This window comes from Elephas maximus, chromosome 18, assembly GCF_024166365.1.
Source record: "Elephas maximus indicus isolate mEleMax1 chromosome 18, mEleMax1 primary haplotype, whole genome shotgun sequence".
NCBI lineage: Eukaryota > Metazoa > Chordata > Mammalia > Proboscidea > Elephantidae > Elephas > Elephas maximus.
The window spans coordinates 51,079,947-51,098,962 of NC_064836.1; the positions used below are offsets into that span (position 1 = coordinate 51,079,947).

The 19,016-nt window shown below is 35.2% G+C and overlaps 1 protein-coding gene across 1 annotated transcript in view; it reads right to left on the bottom strand.

Moving 5' to 3' along the window:
* The window catches only part of ROBO1 (roundabout guidance receptor 1), a 1,245,354-nt gene that overhangs the window by 551,340 nt on the left and 674,998 nt on the right, over positions 1 to 19,016 (bottom strand). The window contains exon 3 of the mRNA XM_049858153.1: positions 6,818 to 6,901. Coding sequence (XP_049714110.1) covers positions 6,818 to 6,901 — 84 coding nt within the window. The remainder of the gene's footprint in view (positions 1 to 6,817; positions 6,902 to 19,016) is intronic.

Genomic DNA, 19,016 nt, shown 5'->3' on the forward strand with positions numbered 1-19,016 from the left:
CTTTATCAAACAGAATGTCCTTTTCTAGTGCTTCGTCTTTTCTGATGATGTACCCAAAGCAAGTAAGAGTCTCACCACCCTCTCTATAAAAGGTAGAGATGGTTTAATTTATGATTATTTAAGAAAAATGTTTAATAATTCCCTATCATGCAGAAGGCAATGATGCACAAGATGACAATCATCGAGTTAATGATGGGGCCCAGATATGATAACCCAAAGGAGCAACGCATGGTATTGCTCTTAACAAAATTTATATCTTAATATCCCCATGTGCTAGTAATATGTTACAACTCAGACTAGGCAGTTAATATGTGAATTTTATTTTTGTAATGAGTAAATTATTCATTATTTCCATAAAGAATGGGATAGACGTTTTATATAAACTTTTAAATTGGCATTTTTTTTTGAGAGCCAAATACAGTACTTGAAAAAAAAAAACAAGTGAACCACCAAAGTGTAGTATTAGTTTCATTTTGTTCTGCGGTTTCTTTATCTCTATATTTTTTGGAAAATATAGAGAATTCCCCAGAAATTCTTTGAGATAACATTTGTTAGCCAAAAAAAAGGCACAAAAAATCGAATTTGGGGACCTTGTTCTACTTAAGCCTTTACCACTCAACACCTGAATTACCTTGGTTAAATCAAGACAGTTTTCAGGGCCTCAGTTTCCACACCTGTAAACCTAGGAATTTTAAGTAGATTTCTAATACTTTATCCAGAGTTATACTGCAGATTTATAATAGAAAGAGCAGGTTGGTAATATCAGAAAAATTAAATGTAAATCTCCATTAATGTGAGAATCAAACTCTCCGCACACCAGAGAAAAAGAAAGAGCTGTTGAAAATTAAATATATCATGAGCAAAATACAAATGCTTACTGAAAGTCTTGGTAGATAAAATCAAGGATATTTCCCAGAAAGTGGGAAAAAAATGACAATGATTAGAAAATATGAAAGAAAAGACAAGAGACCTAATAGATCAATTTAAGAGGCCCACTATCTGACTAATAGCAACTCCAAAAGAGCCAGATAAAATTTAGATGAGGTATAATTATTAAAAAAAAAATTATAATTTAAAATATTCTTAAATTTAACAATTTAAGAAAGTTTCTGTAATTGACATAAATGATTCTCCAATTTGAAATGGCTCATCTACCACCACTATAATGATTGAAAACAAATATATAAAGAAGAAGACAAAAGCACATCATGAGAAAAATGTCAAAGGCAAAGACAATATTTTCATAAGGTCAAGAAATCAATTAAAAATTAAGTGACAGAAAATAGAAATGATAAATATAGCAGCAACAGATTTCTCATAGCAAAATCACAACCTATAAGACAAGGAAGAAAGGTCTTTAAAATTGTTAAGGGTTCTATGTCCAGTCGAAGCTTCAATCCACTATGTAGAAAAACTAGATATTTCAAAAAGTGAGGAATAAGAAAAGTATCTCATATTGATTTTCTTAGGAAGTTTCCGGAGGACATGGTTCTCCAAAAGGGGAGAAACCAGGAAGGAGGAAGAAATGAGTTCCAGGATATAGGAAGGCCAACATAAAAGGGTAATTAAGGAAAAGTCCTAGGTCTAGAGTGAAACCGGTCAGTTTAAGACAAAACCATGTAGGGTTTTTTAGGAGGGAGATGTTCAGGGAAAACTATGATTGATGGAATATTGTATATGATTTGAGTATTAAGGAAATGAAAAAAAGTATTAACTCCAGAAAATGAACATTCTTGCACATAGAAGAAAAATGGAATCATAGTACTCAACGTGGCTCTGCAGTAGACTCACCTGCAGACTATGTCCTTAGTCATGATAATGTAAACTCTCACTATTAATTTAACAAAGAATGTGAGAGTGAGAAAATGGAAAAGGTTTATTAGATAACACCTAAACTGACAAATATCTGTGCTTGCATCTCATTAAAAAATGTAAAGGGAATTCTCATTAGAAGCATCTAAAAGGGCGGGGCAAGTTGTTTAGGAAAAGTGGGTTCAAGGACGGAGAGATGGAGTAAGGGCCCTGTTTATTTTTATTAAAAGGGTTTGCCCTTTTTTTTTTTTTAAACTAGGTGTATTAATTATCGTGGTAATAATGAACTTAGGATGGGAGTGTGTGGAGACCTAAAATATTGGTCACTTGAACTGTCCTGCTGTGTAAAAGAAGCATGGTTGGTCTGTTTAATTGCCAAGTGGGTGTTCAAATGTAGCTTGTAGACACAATGTCATTTAAATCCAAGACTCTGTGAGGTTGGACAACGTGTAACTTGTTTGGGAGTATTTCTCCTCTAGAATATTGAAACAGGTATCAGGAACTGTTGCCATTAACGATAATCTCCCTGAGAGGGTTGTTATGAGAATAAAATGAGTTACTGCATGTTAAGTACTTAGAAAACTAACTTGGACATAAGAAGTGATAATAAATCCAGTGCTTATTTTCAATATGTAAATAAAAAAATTCACTAAGAGGTAGAGTTTCAGTTAGATTCTAGTTGTGAAGCTACACAATTAAGGATATTGAATGACAGAAAAATCAATTAATAGTTACCTGCCGAGATTATAAAATATGAGGCAAAACATGTTTTTGGGCTTACTACTTTTATACATATAGGAAAATATGCTAAGCATACTAACTTTTTGCGGATACTTTTTCTTTCTTTTTTTAATAAGAGCATATATTTTGTTTCCTTCTAAACAGAATTATAACCATTTAGTTGGAGTTATTGTCAAAGGGTTGAAGGGTCAATTATCCCCATTTAAAATTGCTCTAGAATTTCTAACAGTCCATGGCTAAATTTGAATTGAATTGACACTGACATAACTCTGAAGGTAGTTCAAAGATTTTTAAATTTATACTTAGCTTTTCTTCCAATATACTACTGTTAACATAGGATGTTAAACCTTAAAATAAGCCTGAAAGGATAAGGGACATTATCTTATTTTTAGTATGTAGAAATGGGGGAAAAATATATATTTTAGACATTACAAATCAATTTACAGACATTTTTGGCACTCAGAAAAGTGGGAAGTTAGGTTTCTTTGAAAAAAGATTAAGAATGCTACTAGGATGTTATTATCTCCCACTTCCTGAATGTTTACGTATCAATAAACTTTTCTTTACACTTAATATTATTGACTAAAGCTCTTGCCGGAAATCTGTTCATGGATTATGTGTATATTTCAGACATTTAAACATTCTTAGACACATCACTTCATTTTTCCATATTTCTAAAACACCAGATACACTTCCAGCAGTCTATGAACAATGTGTGCTTTTCAGAAACTCTTTGAAAAAAACCATTGATTATTACATATTCAGGCTCTTTGGAATCTGTGTTTGACCCCATAAATTTCTGATTTGAAACCCCATCTTACTTGTTCTAGTAACAAAGGCTATATGCTGTGAACTGTTAAATAACCCCCAATATTTATGGCATGCTTGGTTAAACAGGAAATGGGCTACTTCTCTGTAAATAATGCACAAGTCCACTTTAATAACACACCACAGTGCCACCTTAGAAATTGCTCTGCATTCATTGATTAGCAAGAGAGAGACGGAAATAGTTTAAAACCTCGCATGGCTCTATAGCCTTGTGTCTAGAGATAATGAGGAAAAAAGAAATCAATATGTTTCTTCCCTGAAAGGCTATATTACCATTTTTTTTTTCTAGACCACTCAATTAAATCACTTATCTAATTTAAATAAGAAGGGTATAAGTTCTAAGCAGCAAATAACTATTTTTAAGGCCCTATCATTTGTTGACTAGATCATCAATAAAACTAATACATTCATGTATATGATATGAGATCCATGGATTCTAGTTTGATGGGTCGATTTGATAGTGATGGTCCCAAATGGCTTGAGAACCAGAGCAGATGTCGTAACGAAAAATTATGTTGCAGTGGAGATTATCCCCTTTTTAGCGTTCAAAGGAAGGAGAATTTGGAGTATGCGAATGTGGATTTTAGTGAACTGGTGATCATCTTTTGGGACTGTTTCATGTTTTTACCTATATCTACACATTGAATGTTAAGGGGAAGAAGGAAAGTCTCACATGTCAGCTCAGTGATGTGAAGCAACATGTACTAACACATAAACATCCAATATCTATATACATGATTTTACACAGTCATTTTGAGATACTGTCAAAAAATATAGAATTTACATACAATACCTCATGTTTTTGTTTGCTAACTTTCATTGAAATTTATCTTATAATGAGTTCATATCAATTATTTATATGATAATTGCTTTGTATATTCTCTAAATTACTTAATATTTATAGTCTATTTCTTACAATATTCTTTCTGCTTTACCCAGGGTAACTAGGCTATAAACCAAACCCAGTGCCGTCAAGTCGATTCTGACTCATAGCGACCCTATAGGACAGAGTAGAACTTCCCCGTAGGGTTTCCAAGGAGTGCCTGGTGGATTCAAACTGCCGACCCTTTGGTCAGCAGCCGTAGCACTTAACCACTACGCCACCAGGGTTTCCAACTAGATTATAGGTGTGTTAAACTAGACAGTTTGTATTAAATATGTAAAAATGCACCTGACCAGACAGGCCATCTCACTTCCTTCTGAGCTGAATTACCTATAATATAAAGATTCTATCAACTCAATAATCTGTGATCATAGTAAAGAGAATTCACACACACACACACACACACACACAGAGACATATCACACACAAGAAAAGGAAATCTAGAGGAAATTTCAAGCAATGCTTTCTACTATTCACTCAACTTCAGAGCCAATTGCAGATCTTTATAATGGTTATGAAGTAGCTAAATGGCCATTTTTTCTATTTTACTTTTCTTATCACTTTCTGTGGAGGTTTTAATGAGTAAAGAAATGGTCAATATACACATGAAAGAGAGTAAAATAGCATAGTTATTTCGTATACTAGTAATAAGTTTCTGAATAATCAATTATTTACTGAAACAAAACATACAGAATAAATCTCCTTTAGTTCTACATTGCTATAAAAAATTACAGTCTCAGGAACAAGGTTGTTCAGAAGTTTGTCCTCCAGTCATTTTGCATTAAATCTTCTTGCTTTAATTAGCTCCCTTGCAGAATATAAAGACAATTTTATAAGTTTATTACCTGATATCAATTCATGTAATGATATGTTTAATAGCAGGAATCTGACCACTGATTAATCCAAGGGGAGGAAATAAATGGGAATAAAAAATTTAAAATGCTACATTTCATCTTTAATGCATCATTTATTTAAGATCTCTTAACACTCCTTTTTTTTTTTTTTCTTAACACTCCAATATGATTTATGTGTTGGTTATGTATAATTTTCAGGAAATCCATAAGAGACAAAGAGTAAACCCTATTACCGTACCTAAACAATGCAGTTTAGACTGGATGAGCACAAGGGAATAGAACTAATATGTACTGGCAAATGAGGATACCCCTGAGAAAGAACACTGCCTTGGAGTCCTCCTTTCAAAAATATGAACTTCTTTCCTATTTATGCCATTAAGGGATGATATTTACCACTCCCACTTTAGCTAAGTTTCTGGCCAAGTATCATACTCCCCCACTATCCAATAGGCTTTAATTTGTTAGTCTTTTAATCTCCACTCTTAAATTGAAAGATAGGAAGAAAATGAAAATGCTATCTTGGAGAGTCATATAAATATATACAATAAATATTAAAGGTACTTATGTGTTTAAACCTGAAATTATGTAGAAGACAGAGAAAACTGGAGAGTGATATTTCCACGAAGACAATGAGGATGTTTCTAAAGGAAAGGAGCAGTTCATTATTTTTTTATACCAAATTGAAATGCATCCAATGGATCATTCTCGTTCTGTTTTAACACAGTTATCTGTAAGATTGTAATGATACAGAAGAGTTCTCCATCATCCCTAACCACCAGCAATCCCAACTCACAGACGCACTCTCACCTACCACAGCCCACTACCTCCTAGTGGAGTCCATGGAGAATGCTGTCAACAAGGACTAATGAAAAGAGCATAATAAAGAGCTGCTAGTGCAAGACCACTTTAGTGCAAGACCACTATTACATCATTAGCTGATTTACTGGGTCAGCAGTGAGGCATTTTATTCTTTGCCCATATCTTAAGTTTTAGCCAAACTGTTGCAGAGTTAGATGTAATTTATTCAATTATTTTTTAGGACTCTTACTTAGAAATTCTGCATGAAACATTTACATATTTACAGAGTGATCATTCTTAGACATTTATATATGAATTATTTCCAACATGCTCAATTAGTGAATTTAATATTTTATGCTAGTTTCTTTTTTTTTTTATATGCATGCATCTATGTAAGAAGTGGTTCATGTAAGCACAATTGTGAAATATCAGTTGGTAATTTCGATTTGCATTACTCTTGTGAAGAGTTTGCTTTCTGTTGTTTAAATGACTACAAATGTAACCACGAAAACATACAAATAATTCTGAAACCAAACTACTTTCAGGTAAACTTTTATTTACGAGAGCAATTTAATTAAATGCTAAATCCCTATGAAAACAGTACCATTCTAAACATGTTAGCAATATCAAAGTTTCAGATGATAACCATTCTTTTATATTAAAAATAGACAACAAGAAGAAAACAGTTTTCATGTGCTTCCCCCCCCCCCCCAAAGTGTTTACTTTTCCAACATGACCTCCCAGCTGAAGAATGAACTCTGGAAAACGAGGGGAAGTTGTGGTGGTGGTTAGTTGAAAGCAGGATGAGTAGATAATTTTATACAGGTGGTTGATGACTGATGGAGGTGGAGGCGTTTTAGAAGGAATGGAACAGTTAGTATTTGGGAAAGAGACACTCTACCTGTATAGCCCAGCGAATTGTCATCGTTATCAGAGGTGGGGATAGGTGTTCCGTTGTCGCTTTCCCTCTCTAGGTCTTCAGGGTCTGTCGGAAACAACACCAGAGCTGCTGATGGGGTCACAGTAGTAACAGTAGTTGCCATTTCGATCACAGCATGTCCAGACACAAGTAAATCCACATGTGACAGAAAAATACACAAGGACAACACACAGCACACTTCATCCTCGCCCCTCCTGCCGCTCACTGAGCCCTGCGAAGGTCTCAGCATCATGGTTTACGGTGGCGACTTCCTCTCTTTAAGTTCCCTAATTCTCTGCTCTGCCTGCACCTTTGCTGCACTTCAAAGCTGGCGGAGGGCTCTGACTGCCCTGTGTGAGGCCGCCAGCACGGACTGAGGGGAGCATATGGAGAAGGGAGAGAGGGCAGGATGGCTGAATGCTAGCATTGCTAATTTTCAACCTTATTGTTAATCAAAGCTATTGACTGTGATCACTCCCCATCATCGCTTCATCTCCTGGCAATTACAGACTCCAGGGACTGTACCTCATTTGGGAAAGGGGGGCATAGAAAGATGTGGGGGAAAAATAGGGTCTTGTCAAACAGGAGGGAAGGAGGATAAAAATGTCATACTTTTTTTTTCTGAGAGGCAGGGAAGAAAGGGGGCAACATCACATCTTTCAGAAGGCATCAACTTACCATTTTGAAGGACTGACATAAATTTACTGAAATAAAGGTATAAGCAAATTGACATTTAACTTTGGCTATTTTGGTTTGAATATTTTTTTTTTAATTCCAAATTTCTTGAGATTCTATATCATCATCATTGATAGAAGTTATTTTCATTTATTCTTATTTTCCTTAAAGGAGAGAAACACTTTTTTAGGTTCTTCAGATTTCACATTAATTTTCTTATGCAAAAATTTAGAGATCAGGCTAAGGATAACAACGCTGAAGTTGCAATACACACAAGCTGAGCTGCAGTATATATATAAACCCAAAGACACCACTACTAGATTTTCGTCATGCTCCATCACTCTACAAGTCATATCTATGTCTATGTATGAGATAAACACAGCACGGTCTACAGCTCTACTGCTGATAAGCAGACGCAGACACAATAAAAACCAAGTGTATACCTCCTGTATCAAATACATAGAGTCACAGGTCATTCGAGTTGTGGGGTTATGCATGCTTTTATCACCTTAAACAGCAGCTACGGAGGATTTCTTGGTCTGAAGAGTGAGGAAGCACAGCTGTTTACTAGGAGAAAAAAGTGTCAGGAACGAGGCAGTGAGTACATGCAGGTAATGCCTCTTGGGAAACACCACAAGGGTCATTAATTTTGTGTCTAAGATAAAAATGACCATTGCTCTCCTGGTTTTTAGCTAGGTCGACATATTTTGTCTTAGACACAGCTATTCAAGGAAGACTTCGAAAGGTTGAAAAGAGAATTAAAAGTCTTAAGTGAGTTCCTTTTGTGACTTTTTTGCATGTGACGTATTCGCCCACTCTGTCTTCCTGTCTCCTCTTCTCCCTCCCCGTGTCATATAATTAATTTGATGTGGAAAAAAAATTCAGATCTTTGCAGACAAAAGGGAAAAATATGTCCATTTATTGCTCTGTCCATCCTTGCCTGGCCAGCTGTGGCTGTTGTAGCATCCATCCTTAAATTCAGCTCTGGAAGGGGTAAGGCAGGGAAAAGGTCCACTTTCTACCCTACCAGCCTGGTGACTTGATTTCAAGGCACAAGTTGATTAGACAGGAGTTTTAAATCACATCAATAAGATAGAATGGGAAGGAAGCATTTTTTTTTTTTTTTTGGTTTTGAGGTGGTGTCAAGGAAATGTTTTGCCACAAATAATGTCCCCTCTCTCAGGCAGACTAATCAAATCAAAGAGGCTGATGTAAGAAGGCAAACAAAGATGCTTGTTCGACTGTATTAAATGGCTTTCAAGGGAGTCACCCCCACTTACTCCAACTGGTAGAAAATACGCAAGGCCTTTAGGATCCTTTTCATTTTACAAATTATCTTTAGTAGCAAATACAGCTTCTTATAGGAAATTCTACTTTTAATTTGTATACTTTTAATGGAATACTTTATTTAATGTGGATAAACACATTTCTAATCACCTTATCAAAAACATAGTAGAAATTTATCTACATCCCTGGCACGAAGCAAGTCAATGTGTCTATCCAGTAAGACTTTTGAGATAAGACTTGTGTTCCTTTTGCTACTGAACTCTCCTGAAAATGAGAACATTATCACAAAAGCAACAGAGGTGAGGAAAGTAAATGTCTATGATTTGAAATAAGGTACGTAAATCTATTTAAGGAGATTTTTTCATCGATGTGTAACTTATACTTAGTGGTTAAGAAATATGGTTCTCATTTCCCATCCATTCATCCTTCTGGTCTCTTCTTAGGTCCAAAACCAAAAAAAACAAAACTGTTGTCGTGGGGTCAATTCTGACCAATAGCCACCCTATAGGACAGAGTAGAACTGCTCCATAGGGTTTCCAAGGAGCGCCTGGTGGATTTGAACTGCTGACCTTTTGGTTAGCTGCCAAATTCTTAACCACTATGCCACCAGGGTTTCCTTCTTAGGTCCAGGGAACAATATATGTTGTATTCATTTTTTAAGATGATGCAGCTTCCACATTTCTCTCTTAGACCCTCTAGCAACTGCAAAATCTTATCTCTGTTGATTAAGACTTTGTATTAATCAATAAATCTTTCCATACTTATAAAGCAACTCCAAACTACCCAGTGCTGCCTTTAATTATGATATGCTGGATCTGTAAGACAGAAGTTTTACTAACTTCTTTCACTTGTTTTTTTTCCCTTCCATCTCCTTCATGTCAAATGATCACTGTAACATATGAAATAATCATTTGGTTTACTGCATGGGTGTTGGAAGACTAATTCAAAGACATTCCTAAGGATATTTCCTTATATTTATGTGGAATGATATTGATTATGTGAGGCATGAAATCTAATAATGAGAAGGAAAGACATGGTTTAGTATTTAGCATATCTGAAAGAGGTCTTGTGCCCCAAATATAAATTCAGAGCCTGAATTGAGGTAGATACATGTGTGATGGATAAAAGCCACCTTCACATCTAGATATGCACTGGCACTACAGGTGGTGAATTTTATGTGTCTGTTGAACTTATTAGACTGTGAATTCCTGAAGGCCAGGTGCTGTGTCTACTTCATATTTATACCCCTACCACCTTCCATGGCTCTGCAACATAATAATAGTGGCTTAAACCATGTCTTTCTTCTAAGATATTGAATGAATTAATAAACAAACAATAACAAAGATTGTAAATCTCACTAAAGTGATAGATTCTGAATCTGATACCATTTGAAAACACAAATATTGCATTTTCTATAACAGTATTATAGTTGAGGAAAAGAAAAAACTTGTTACAAATGAACTCAAATACTAATGTACTCTGTATCCCCAGAATCCATTAAAACATATAAAACATTTTTTTTTTTTTGCTTTAAAAAGCACATCTTGACTCATAGAATCATAGACATTTAGAGCTAGAAATATGTAAGATGGACCCTCACAAAACCATCCATCAAATATGTAGACTCTTCTGAATTTAGTGGCTATTTGGCCTTCACACCTTTTCAGACAACCGTTTCCAATTTTAAGGCCTTCTTTTATGTTAGGGTAAAAAAAGGTGCTTTCTAGGCATTCTATCCACAGACTCTAATTCAAATCTGTGGGATATGCAGAATTAATGCCTCTTCGACGATAGGTTGTTTCTCTCCCAACACTCCTTAAATGCTGGTGTTTCATAAGGTTTCAGACTTTGTCTTTTTCTTGTTCTACATGCTCTTTGTAAATAACCATCCAGACTAATGGCTTCGATTATTTATTTATTTATAAAGTTGATGCAACTCCCATATTTCTCAATTAGACCCTCCCCCAACTGCCAAATCTAATCTCCATTGCCTTTCAATATCATACAGATTCCAAGAAATCTCATATTTTTCTGTCACTAAACACTAAAGTCATCATCCTTTCCTTCAATTTACTGGTATCCTATATTTCCTAGAGTGCCAAAGAAAATGAGAAAAACCCTCAGTCATATGGATTGATACAATAACCACACAATGGACTCAAACATATCAATGGTTATGAAGATGGTGTAGGACCGGGGCAATGTTTCCTTCTATTATATATAAGGTCCTCGTGGAGCCCATTTGATGGCAACTAACACCAGCAAATGTTAAGCATATTGTTCTCAATATGCTATAATTCAGTGATATTAGTATCCAGGGTTAATACTGAATTTTGGCCTATAGGCATACTTATAGTAGATTTTGTTACAGGGTCTTAATATTGTCTAGAAGGGATTGAATGGAATACTTAAACCTATTTGTATATAATATGGCACATAATGAATTAATACATATAAATACATAAAACTTATATGCTTGGTAAAGTAGAGGGTCATTGAAAAAGAGGAAGACCCTCAACGAGGTGGATTGACACAGTGGCTGCAACAATGGGCTTACGCATAGCAACGATTGTGAGGATGGTGCAGGACTAGGCAATCTTTCGTTCTGTTGTACAGGGGTTCGCTATGAGTTGGAATCAACTCGACGGCACCTAACAACAACAACAACAACATATGTATGAGAATTGCCTATCTTATAGGAGTCTTTCACAGATTTAATACAAGCAACGACAGCAGCAGAAGTGAATAAAGACCTATATCTTCCTTTCTAATGGAAAATACGTCATCAAGGAAGCTTGTCCTTCAATGTAACAATTCACTAAAAAAAAGGTTGATACAAATTTCTTTAATGGTAAATATAATTTGAAATGTTTCAATCAGTATAGTAATATCTTTACTGAGATATCCCCAACATCTGTGTCAAAATGTAATGGAAATTTAGAATCGGAAAATAATTATGTAGCCACCTCCAAGAAAATACTTTATGTAGGCACACATCACCAGTGGGTGCTAAATCTATGAGGTAAAAACTGGCTGGGGGAGAGCATATTTCACAGTGCCAAAGTACCACACCACAGATTATTTGCTAACTGCAAGTTGTGAAATGTACTTCTGTGGTGGATACATCTGGAAGTTACCACTTTAACTCAGCAATTAAATAATACCACCAACAGTGGGTAACTTAAGAGTCAGAAGACGATGTGATATAATACACAGCATCACTTATGAAGCGTTCTTACAAATAATGTCTAACCTGAACTTAAGACTTTAGCCCTAACTTAAAGTTCACAGAAAAAAAAAAAAAAAGAATATCCTTATTTTTAAGGAAATGCATGTGGAATAATTCAGGAGCGAAGTGTCATGATACATTCAACTTACTTTTAAATGGCTCAGGAAAAAAAAATATCAAGAGAGGGAGCTATAGCAAATATGCCATAATATTAACAATTATTAGATCTAATATGAAAAGCATTTAAAGAGTTTAAAGGATGGAGGATGAAGATTAAGTGATTTAAAGCCTTCTACATAATGTGCAGCAGAAATTAATGCAATGATTTTCTCTTTCATTGGTGTTATGGTTAAAACAGCAAATACTATATTTGTAGCACAAAGACTCACATTTATGCTATCAGCTAACTCATATGTCTCCAAATTGTTCATCATACCATGCTAAAAAAAAAAAAAAAACCAAACCCACTGCCGATGAATCGATTCCGACTCATAGCGACCCTATAGGACAGTGTAGAACTGTCCCATAGAGTTTCCAAGGAGCGCCTGGCAGATTCGAACTGCTGACCTCTTGGTTAGCAGCTGTAGCACCTAACCACTAAGTCACCAGGGTGTCGTACCACGCTAGCCCGTTATATTGAGCCTAAAAGAAAAGTTTATTGTCTAAAACTAAGCTTTCATTTATTCTTTAAAAAAATTAATATATGCTTCCAAGTCACACTTCATCTTTATCCTTCCTTTGTTCCATATTCAGTTATGTAAATATACATTAAAAATAGCAGTTTCTTGAGTGAAGAAAAACAAAGACTCAAGGAAACAGTTAGTTCAAGGGACTAATGGACCACGGGAACCACAGCCTCCACCAGCCTGAGGCCAGAAGAACTAGATGGTACCCGGCTACCACTACCGACAGCTTTGACCAGGATCTCAATAGAGGTTGCCGGTTAGAGTGGGAAATAAAAAATGTAGAACAAAATTCAAATTCATAAAACAGACCAGATATATGGGTCTGAGAGAGACTGGAGGAACCCTCAAGACTGCAGCCCTTACACAACTTTCTAACTTGCAACTGAAGCCATTCCGGGAGATCACCTTTCAGACAGGCCTATAAATAAACAGTAACACACGTGAGGAAAGTGCTCCTTTGAACAATCATCTACATGAGACCAAAAGAACAACATATACCCAAAAGCAAAGATGAGAAGGCAGAAAGGGGCAGGAAAACCAGACGAATGGAAACAGGGAACTCAGGGTGGTAATGGGGAGAGTGCTGACACATTGTGCGGAGTGCAGCCTATGTCATGGGACAATTTATGTATCAGCTGTTGAGTGGGAAACTAATTTGCTCTGTAAACCTTCACCTATAGCACAATTAAAAAAAAAAAAAGAAAAGTAGCTTCTTCCTTTTATCCTATTGTAAAGAGTCAAGCTGATTTCTTTATAGATTTACATTATCATTGTGCATGGCTTTGACATTAATTGACATTTTGAAGATGACCTTTAATAAAAGATTAGGGAAAAGCAAATGAATATAAACTACTATCAATATGAGAATTGTGTTCTACAAATTGGATCAATTCTCATTGATTCTTTCCTACTAATCAAGAGGAATGCAGGGAAGGGTTCTTTAAATGGAGTGCTGAGAACATTTAATTAGAATCCTAGGCAATGAATTATAAAATTAAGTACAAAAACTGTATTTGTAAAGCTCTAAATTTGTGTCACAATTCTACAAGGTCAAATTAAAGTCGAATCCGAACTTCTGCTTTAATTATGTATGGTTAAAATAATTTGTGGACTGTACATTATTTGCCCTATTCTTTTGACCTGGGAGTAATGAGAGAAATATGAGCTACTGTACAGAGATAGAGAAAAAAATTATCAGTAGGTGCTTTTAGATCGTATCTACTTAAAAATATTCAGGGAATGAAGCAATTAAAAAATCATTTAAAATGAGAACTGAATGACTTTTACAGAAATTCATGTCTGTAGAACATTAAATATGTATCAGGTCTAAAAACTGGGCTAGGAAATGTTGAGCAACATCTTTTTTTTTTTTTAAAGCAGCAATATTGTAACAGAAAACAATGAGTTACATTCACCTTTGATTTCAATATTGTAAGGAAAGCTAATGTTGCTTCTTTATGTTTATTTCAAAGATAACAGAACCATGATTATTATGATTCATGTGGATAATAATTTTTAGAAAACATGTTTAGATAAATAAACCAAGTATTTACATTGATGCAAAATATGTATGCAAATTAAATTTTCAGTAAATGGATGTCTTTTTCCAAAGTTTGAAGACTTTATCATCATCCAACAATGTTGAGAAGATTAAAAAAAAAAAAAAAAACAGAGTAGTTTGTTGGCTAAACTGGAATAATAGCCATGATCCAAAAAAACCCAATGCTGTCGAGTTGATTCCGACTCCTAGTGACCCTATAGGACAGAGCACAACTGCCCCACAGGATTTCCAAGGAGCACCTGGTGGATTTGAATTTCTGACCTCTTGATTGGCAGCCATAGCTCTTACCCACTATGCCACCAAGGTTTCCTAGACTAGATAATTGTAATCTGGCATCTGAGCTTCAAATGAAAAAAAAAAAAAAGATTTCATACGTGAATCTCAAAATATGTGTTACTATTCTGCTCATTTTCTGGTTTCAGATAGTGAAGAAAGAAAAAACTGTACTTATTATAATCATAACTAATATTTATATAATACTTTAGTTTATTTAATGAAAATTGTATCATTATATACACATTTTCTCATGTAATTCTTACAGTTCCATCAAGATCGTAGTTATTATCACCACATGCTGATCAGCACCAATGTTCCCATTTTAGAGATGCTAAAACTGAAGCTCAGAGATGTTCTCTGGCCATGGTTATGCAACTAGTAAATAACGGATTTGAAATTTGATTCCAAATGATTTCTGACTCCAAAGTACCTTATCTGTTGGCTATACTCCATGGTCTCTCTTTACTCATCAATCTAATTCTTGGAAGTAGATGGAATCTCAATAGCATATGAACAAGGAAACACCAAGTTAGTGATTGTTTTCCAATCACTGAACAATGAGATTAGATGATTTCATAAATCTGTTTTTGAACTTTATTAAGCATATCACTGTGACTTCTTCATTATTTCCTTTTTAGAGACAAAATAAAAGTAGTTAATAAGGCAGTTGACTGTGTTTAAGCAAGAAAAACACAATGAAATATTGCTGAAATAGGAGTCAGAAAGCATGAGGCCTTGTTTACAGTGTTTATAATATGTGATTTTGGGAAAGAATTACTGACTAATAAAATCAAGATAAATCCAATTTTTTTTAAAACATTTTTTAAATTTCTCAACAAAAACAAAAAAATATCTTTTGACATAATCTTAAAGATCCTGAAGACAGAGCCCTTACTTAAGTACTTAAGTAAGTCTTATTTGTCTTACTTGTTTTCATATACATAGCCCTAATACACTGCTAAGGAGCCCTGGTGGCACAATGGTTAAGTATTCAGCAGCTAACCAAAAACCTACCAGAGACACCACTGGAGAAAAGACTTGAAGATCGACTCCTGTAATGATTACAGCCTAGGTAACCTCATGGGGCAGTTCTACTCTGTTGTACAGGGTTGCTATGAGTTGGAAATGACTCTATAGCACACAGTAACAACAACATCACAGTGCTAAGCGCAAAGTAAATGAAACACTGGGGCATGGTTTTGATGGTGGCATTCAGTTGTTTAACATGGAGGTAACTTTTCCAAAGAAATAAGTACTAATTATTTCCTGACTTTGGGTTTTGTTGTATACTTAAAAACAAAACAAGGCAAAACCCATTGCCATTGAGTCAATGCTTACTCTTGGTGATTTCATGTGTTACAGGCTAGAACTGCTCCATGGGGTTTTCTTGGCTGTACTCTTTTACTGAAGTGCATTGCCAGGCCTTTCTTCTGCAGTGCCACTGGGTGGGTTTGAACCACCAACTTTCAGGTTAGTAGTCAAGCACAGTTTGCACAACCCAGGGGCCTGTTTTATATACTTACCTGCCTAAAAATTGTGATCAATATAAACCCAATTCAAAACTGAATCATGGTAAGTTACTATTTTTGACAGAACAATGTTTTTTTATTTTACTCCATATCAACATACATTCTAAGAAATAGAATCTTATTTACACCTGAATCAAGTGAGGGCTTTACTGGTGAAAGTTTTCCTTCTTACATGTTAAAAGGGAATGATTTAAAAATACTTATCTGTGACAAACTGGGTGTAAAGGATATAAGTAGTAATAATACTCAAAACTGAAAAAAGTTGTAATATAAATTAAGCAGGAAAGGTATTTAAGTATTGATAGGTAAGTGAAGTGTTTGAATAACAATAGTAAAACAGTTCAATTACTTAGCAATGTTTAAATCTGAGTTATTTCAGATACAGATAAATATAGACTTATCCTGATTTGAACTAATGGAGTGCATTTTTCTGGAGGCTGCTCTTAAAACTGAAGTGATATATTACCAATTTAGAATTAATACTGAGTTTGCCAGTGAGACACTATTTTTGAATTTACAAAAAATGTTATAGTTCTGAAAATAATGAGGCAGAATCAAACAAACAAACGAAAACCCAAACCCATGGCTGTAGAGTTGATTCCAACTCATAGCGACCCTATAGGCACAGTAGAACTGCCCCGTAGGGTTTCCAAAGAACAGAATAAGTACATAAAAATTCTCAAGTACAATTTTGCCTGAGCTAATTTGAGGCACAAACAGCTACACAAGGCTGATGAAATCTGATTAAATAGTAGAGCCCTAACCCAAACTTTAGTAAAAGTATTAATAACACATATATAAAAACTCTATTAACATAAACCATACTATAGGCCTGATAGGAAGGTAAATGCATTAAAGGATATGCCTGTGATTCAAAAGAACACAAATGCCAAAGAAGAAGCTTTTAACTCATTGAAATCCAACTTAATTTGACAAAACAAGTGACTTCTGTAGGGAAATCAGTCTATTGATGGAGAAAGGCTCATAATTTTAAAACTGTTTGTTTCCAGATCTCTCCTAGTAGAGCCCTTAAAGTAATTGGGAAAGTTATGCTTCATCATGACAGCATGGTTTTTTCCTTGATGTCTGAATGTTTGATCTAAGAAAGTTCCGGAGGTGTTCTTGGAAATAATAAGGGATGACTATATATATATTTAAACATATATATACATACATGTATAATTAGAAACTAAGCCAATTGCCCAGCTGCATTCTGTATTTTTTCAAAATACTCAAATCAAATCCTCACTAACACCTTATGTGGCAGATACCTTGGTGGGATGAATTTAATCTGCAGAGATTTGCTCCCTTGAACTCTATCTGTGAAAGTTAATTTCCGGTCCATTTTACTAGTGTTTCTGACTCTGTCCTTCTGCTGACTTTTTTTGTTATTCTCTCCACTCACTTTACCCTGGTATTCAACAGGCTTTTCTTTTATTGTACTTAGCATCTGCTACTGTTCCATTCCCTTCCAGTCAGACATATGGTAACTTCAACGTACGCTAATTAAATGGTGCTTGAAGTTAGTTAACAGGTGGTGTCCCCAGCTGCCTGAGTTGTATAAACAGATACAGCTCACATTTTCAGAAAGAAATGACACAACAGTAATACCTGAATTAATGCAGGACTCCTTGAGAGCACTAATATGATTTGGGGGGATCAGGAGAAATAGAACCATTCCTCTTGTGTAGAGGGGAGGTCTGGGTTTGAGGATTGGAGATCGGATCTGAAGAAAATTTGAGATCTCCTTATCTTTTAACCGTTTCTCTTTTCTCAGTATGGAAAGTGTAAAATCATTACCACTTCTTCCAAGTGTGTTAATAAAGCATGTTTCTGGTCACTGCAACTGGTTACCATGCTCAGTGATATTCAGGTAAGAGCCACAAATGTCATATACAAACCAGTAGTTAATGCTGTGAACTTGAGCAAGTTACTTTAACCTTTTTTTGCCTCAGTTTCTTCTCTATAAAATGCAAAATAACAATATCTAACATATACCAAACAAACAAACAAACCCAAGCCCGTTGCCCTCTAGTTGATTTTGAGTCATGGTGGCCCTAGAGGACAGAATAGAATTGCCCCATAGGGTTTCCAAGGAGTGGCTGGTGGATTCGAACTAGTGACATTTTGGTTAGCAGCCAAGCTCTTAACCACTAAGTCACCCGGGCTCCATCTAACCCATGCAAGGGTTCAATTAGCAAATATTTGTAAAGATCTTATATAGTCCTAGGCACTTAGTAAGATGTCAGTAAATGCTTGTTTTTCTTATAAGGAGTACAAGTTGGAACTCCATTTTAAAAGATCATTAAGTAATTTTTAAAGAAAACAATTCTATGTATTTGCCTCCTGAAATAAGAAAGGACACACTTTTTTGCTACTTTAATGTGCTAATTTAGAGTTTATATGGAGGAAAAAATGAATAAGGTATGAGTTAAAAAATACAGAAATGGATTTTGAAAACTTCCGTTTTATTTATCCATGTTTCCTCGTGTCTTTACCATTACATTTCCTCAGCACCCATTCACAAGGATATCCCACTGAATCACCCAGGAAATATTTCCTCATATACAGCATTTCATCCTTATGGCTGACTTGTTCAACTGCAGAATTTAGTTTGCCTAATTGCCTGGTTACTTTGTGCTGACAAAGATGAATTCACTCAATTTGAGTTCTTGAGGAAAAACAACACTTGCTATTGAAATTACTCAAGAGATTTCTTCACACTTAGGGGAAGGTATTTCTTTTTTTCTCCCCTAGTGATGTTTTGTCTTCTGTTCCTCTTCTCTTGCTGCCTTCTGTAGCGGAACAGGAACTATGCCTTGGAGGGAGATGAGGGAAGTCTGAGACAGCTGTAAGTTCAGCCCAGGCCACATGATAACTGCTAGTCCTCCTTGTCTTCCTCCTCCCAAGTGTCCTCCTGTGAGACGTGGCTGCCATC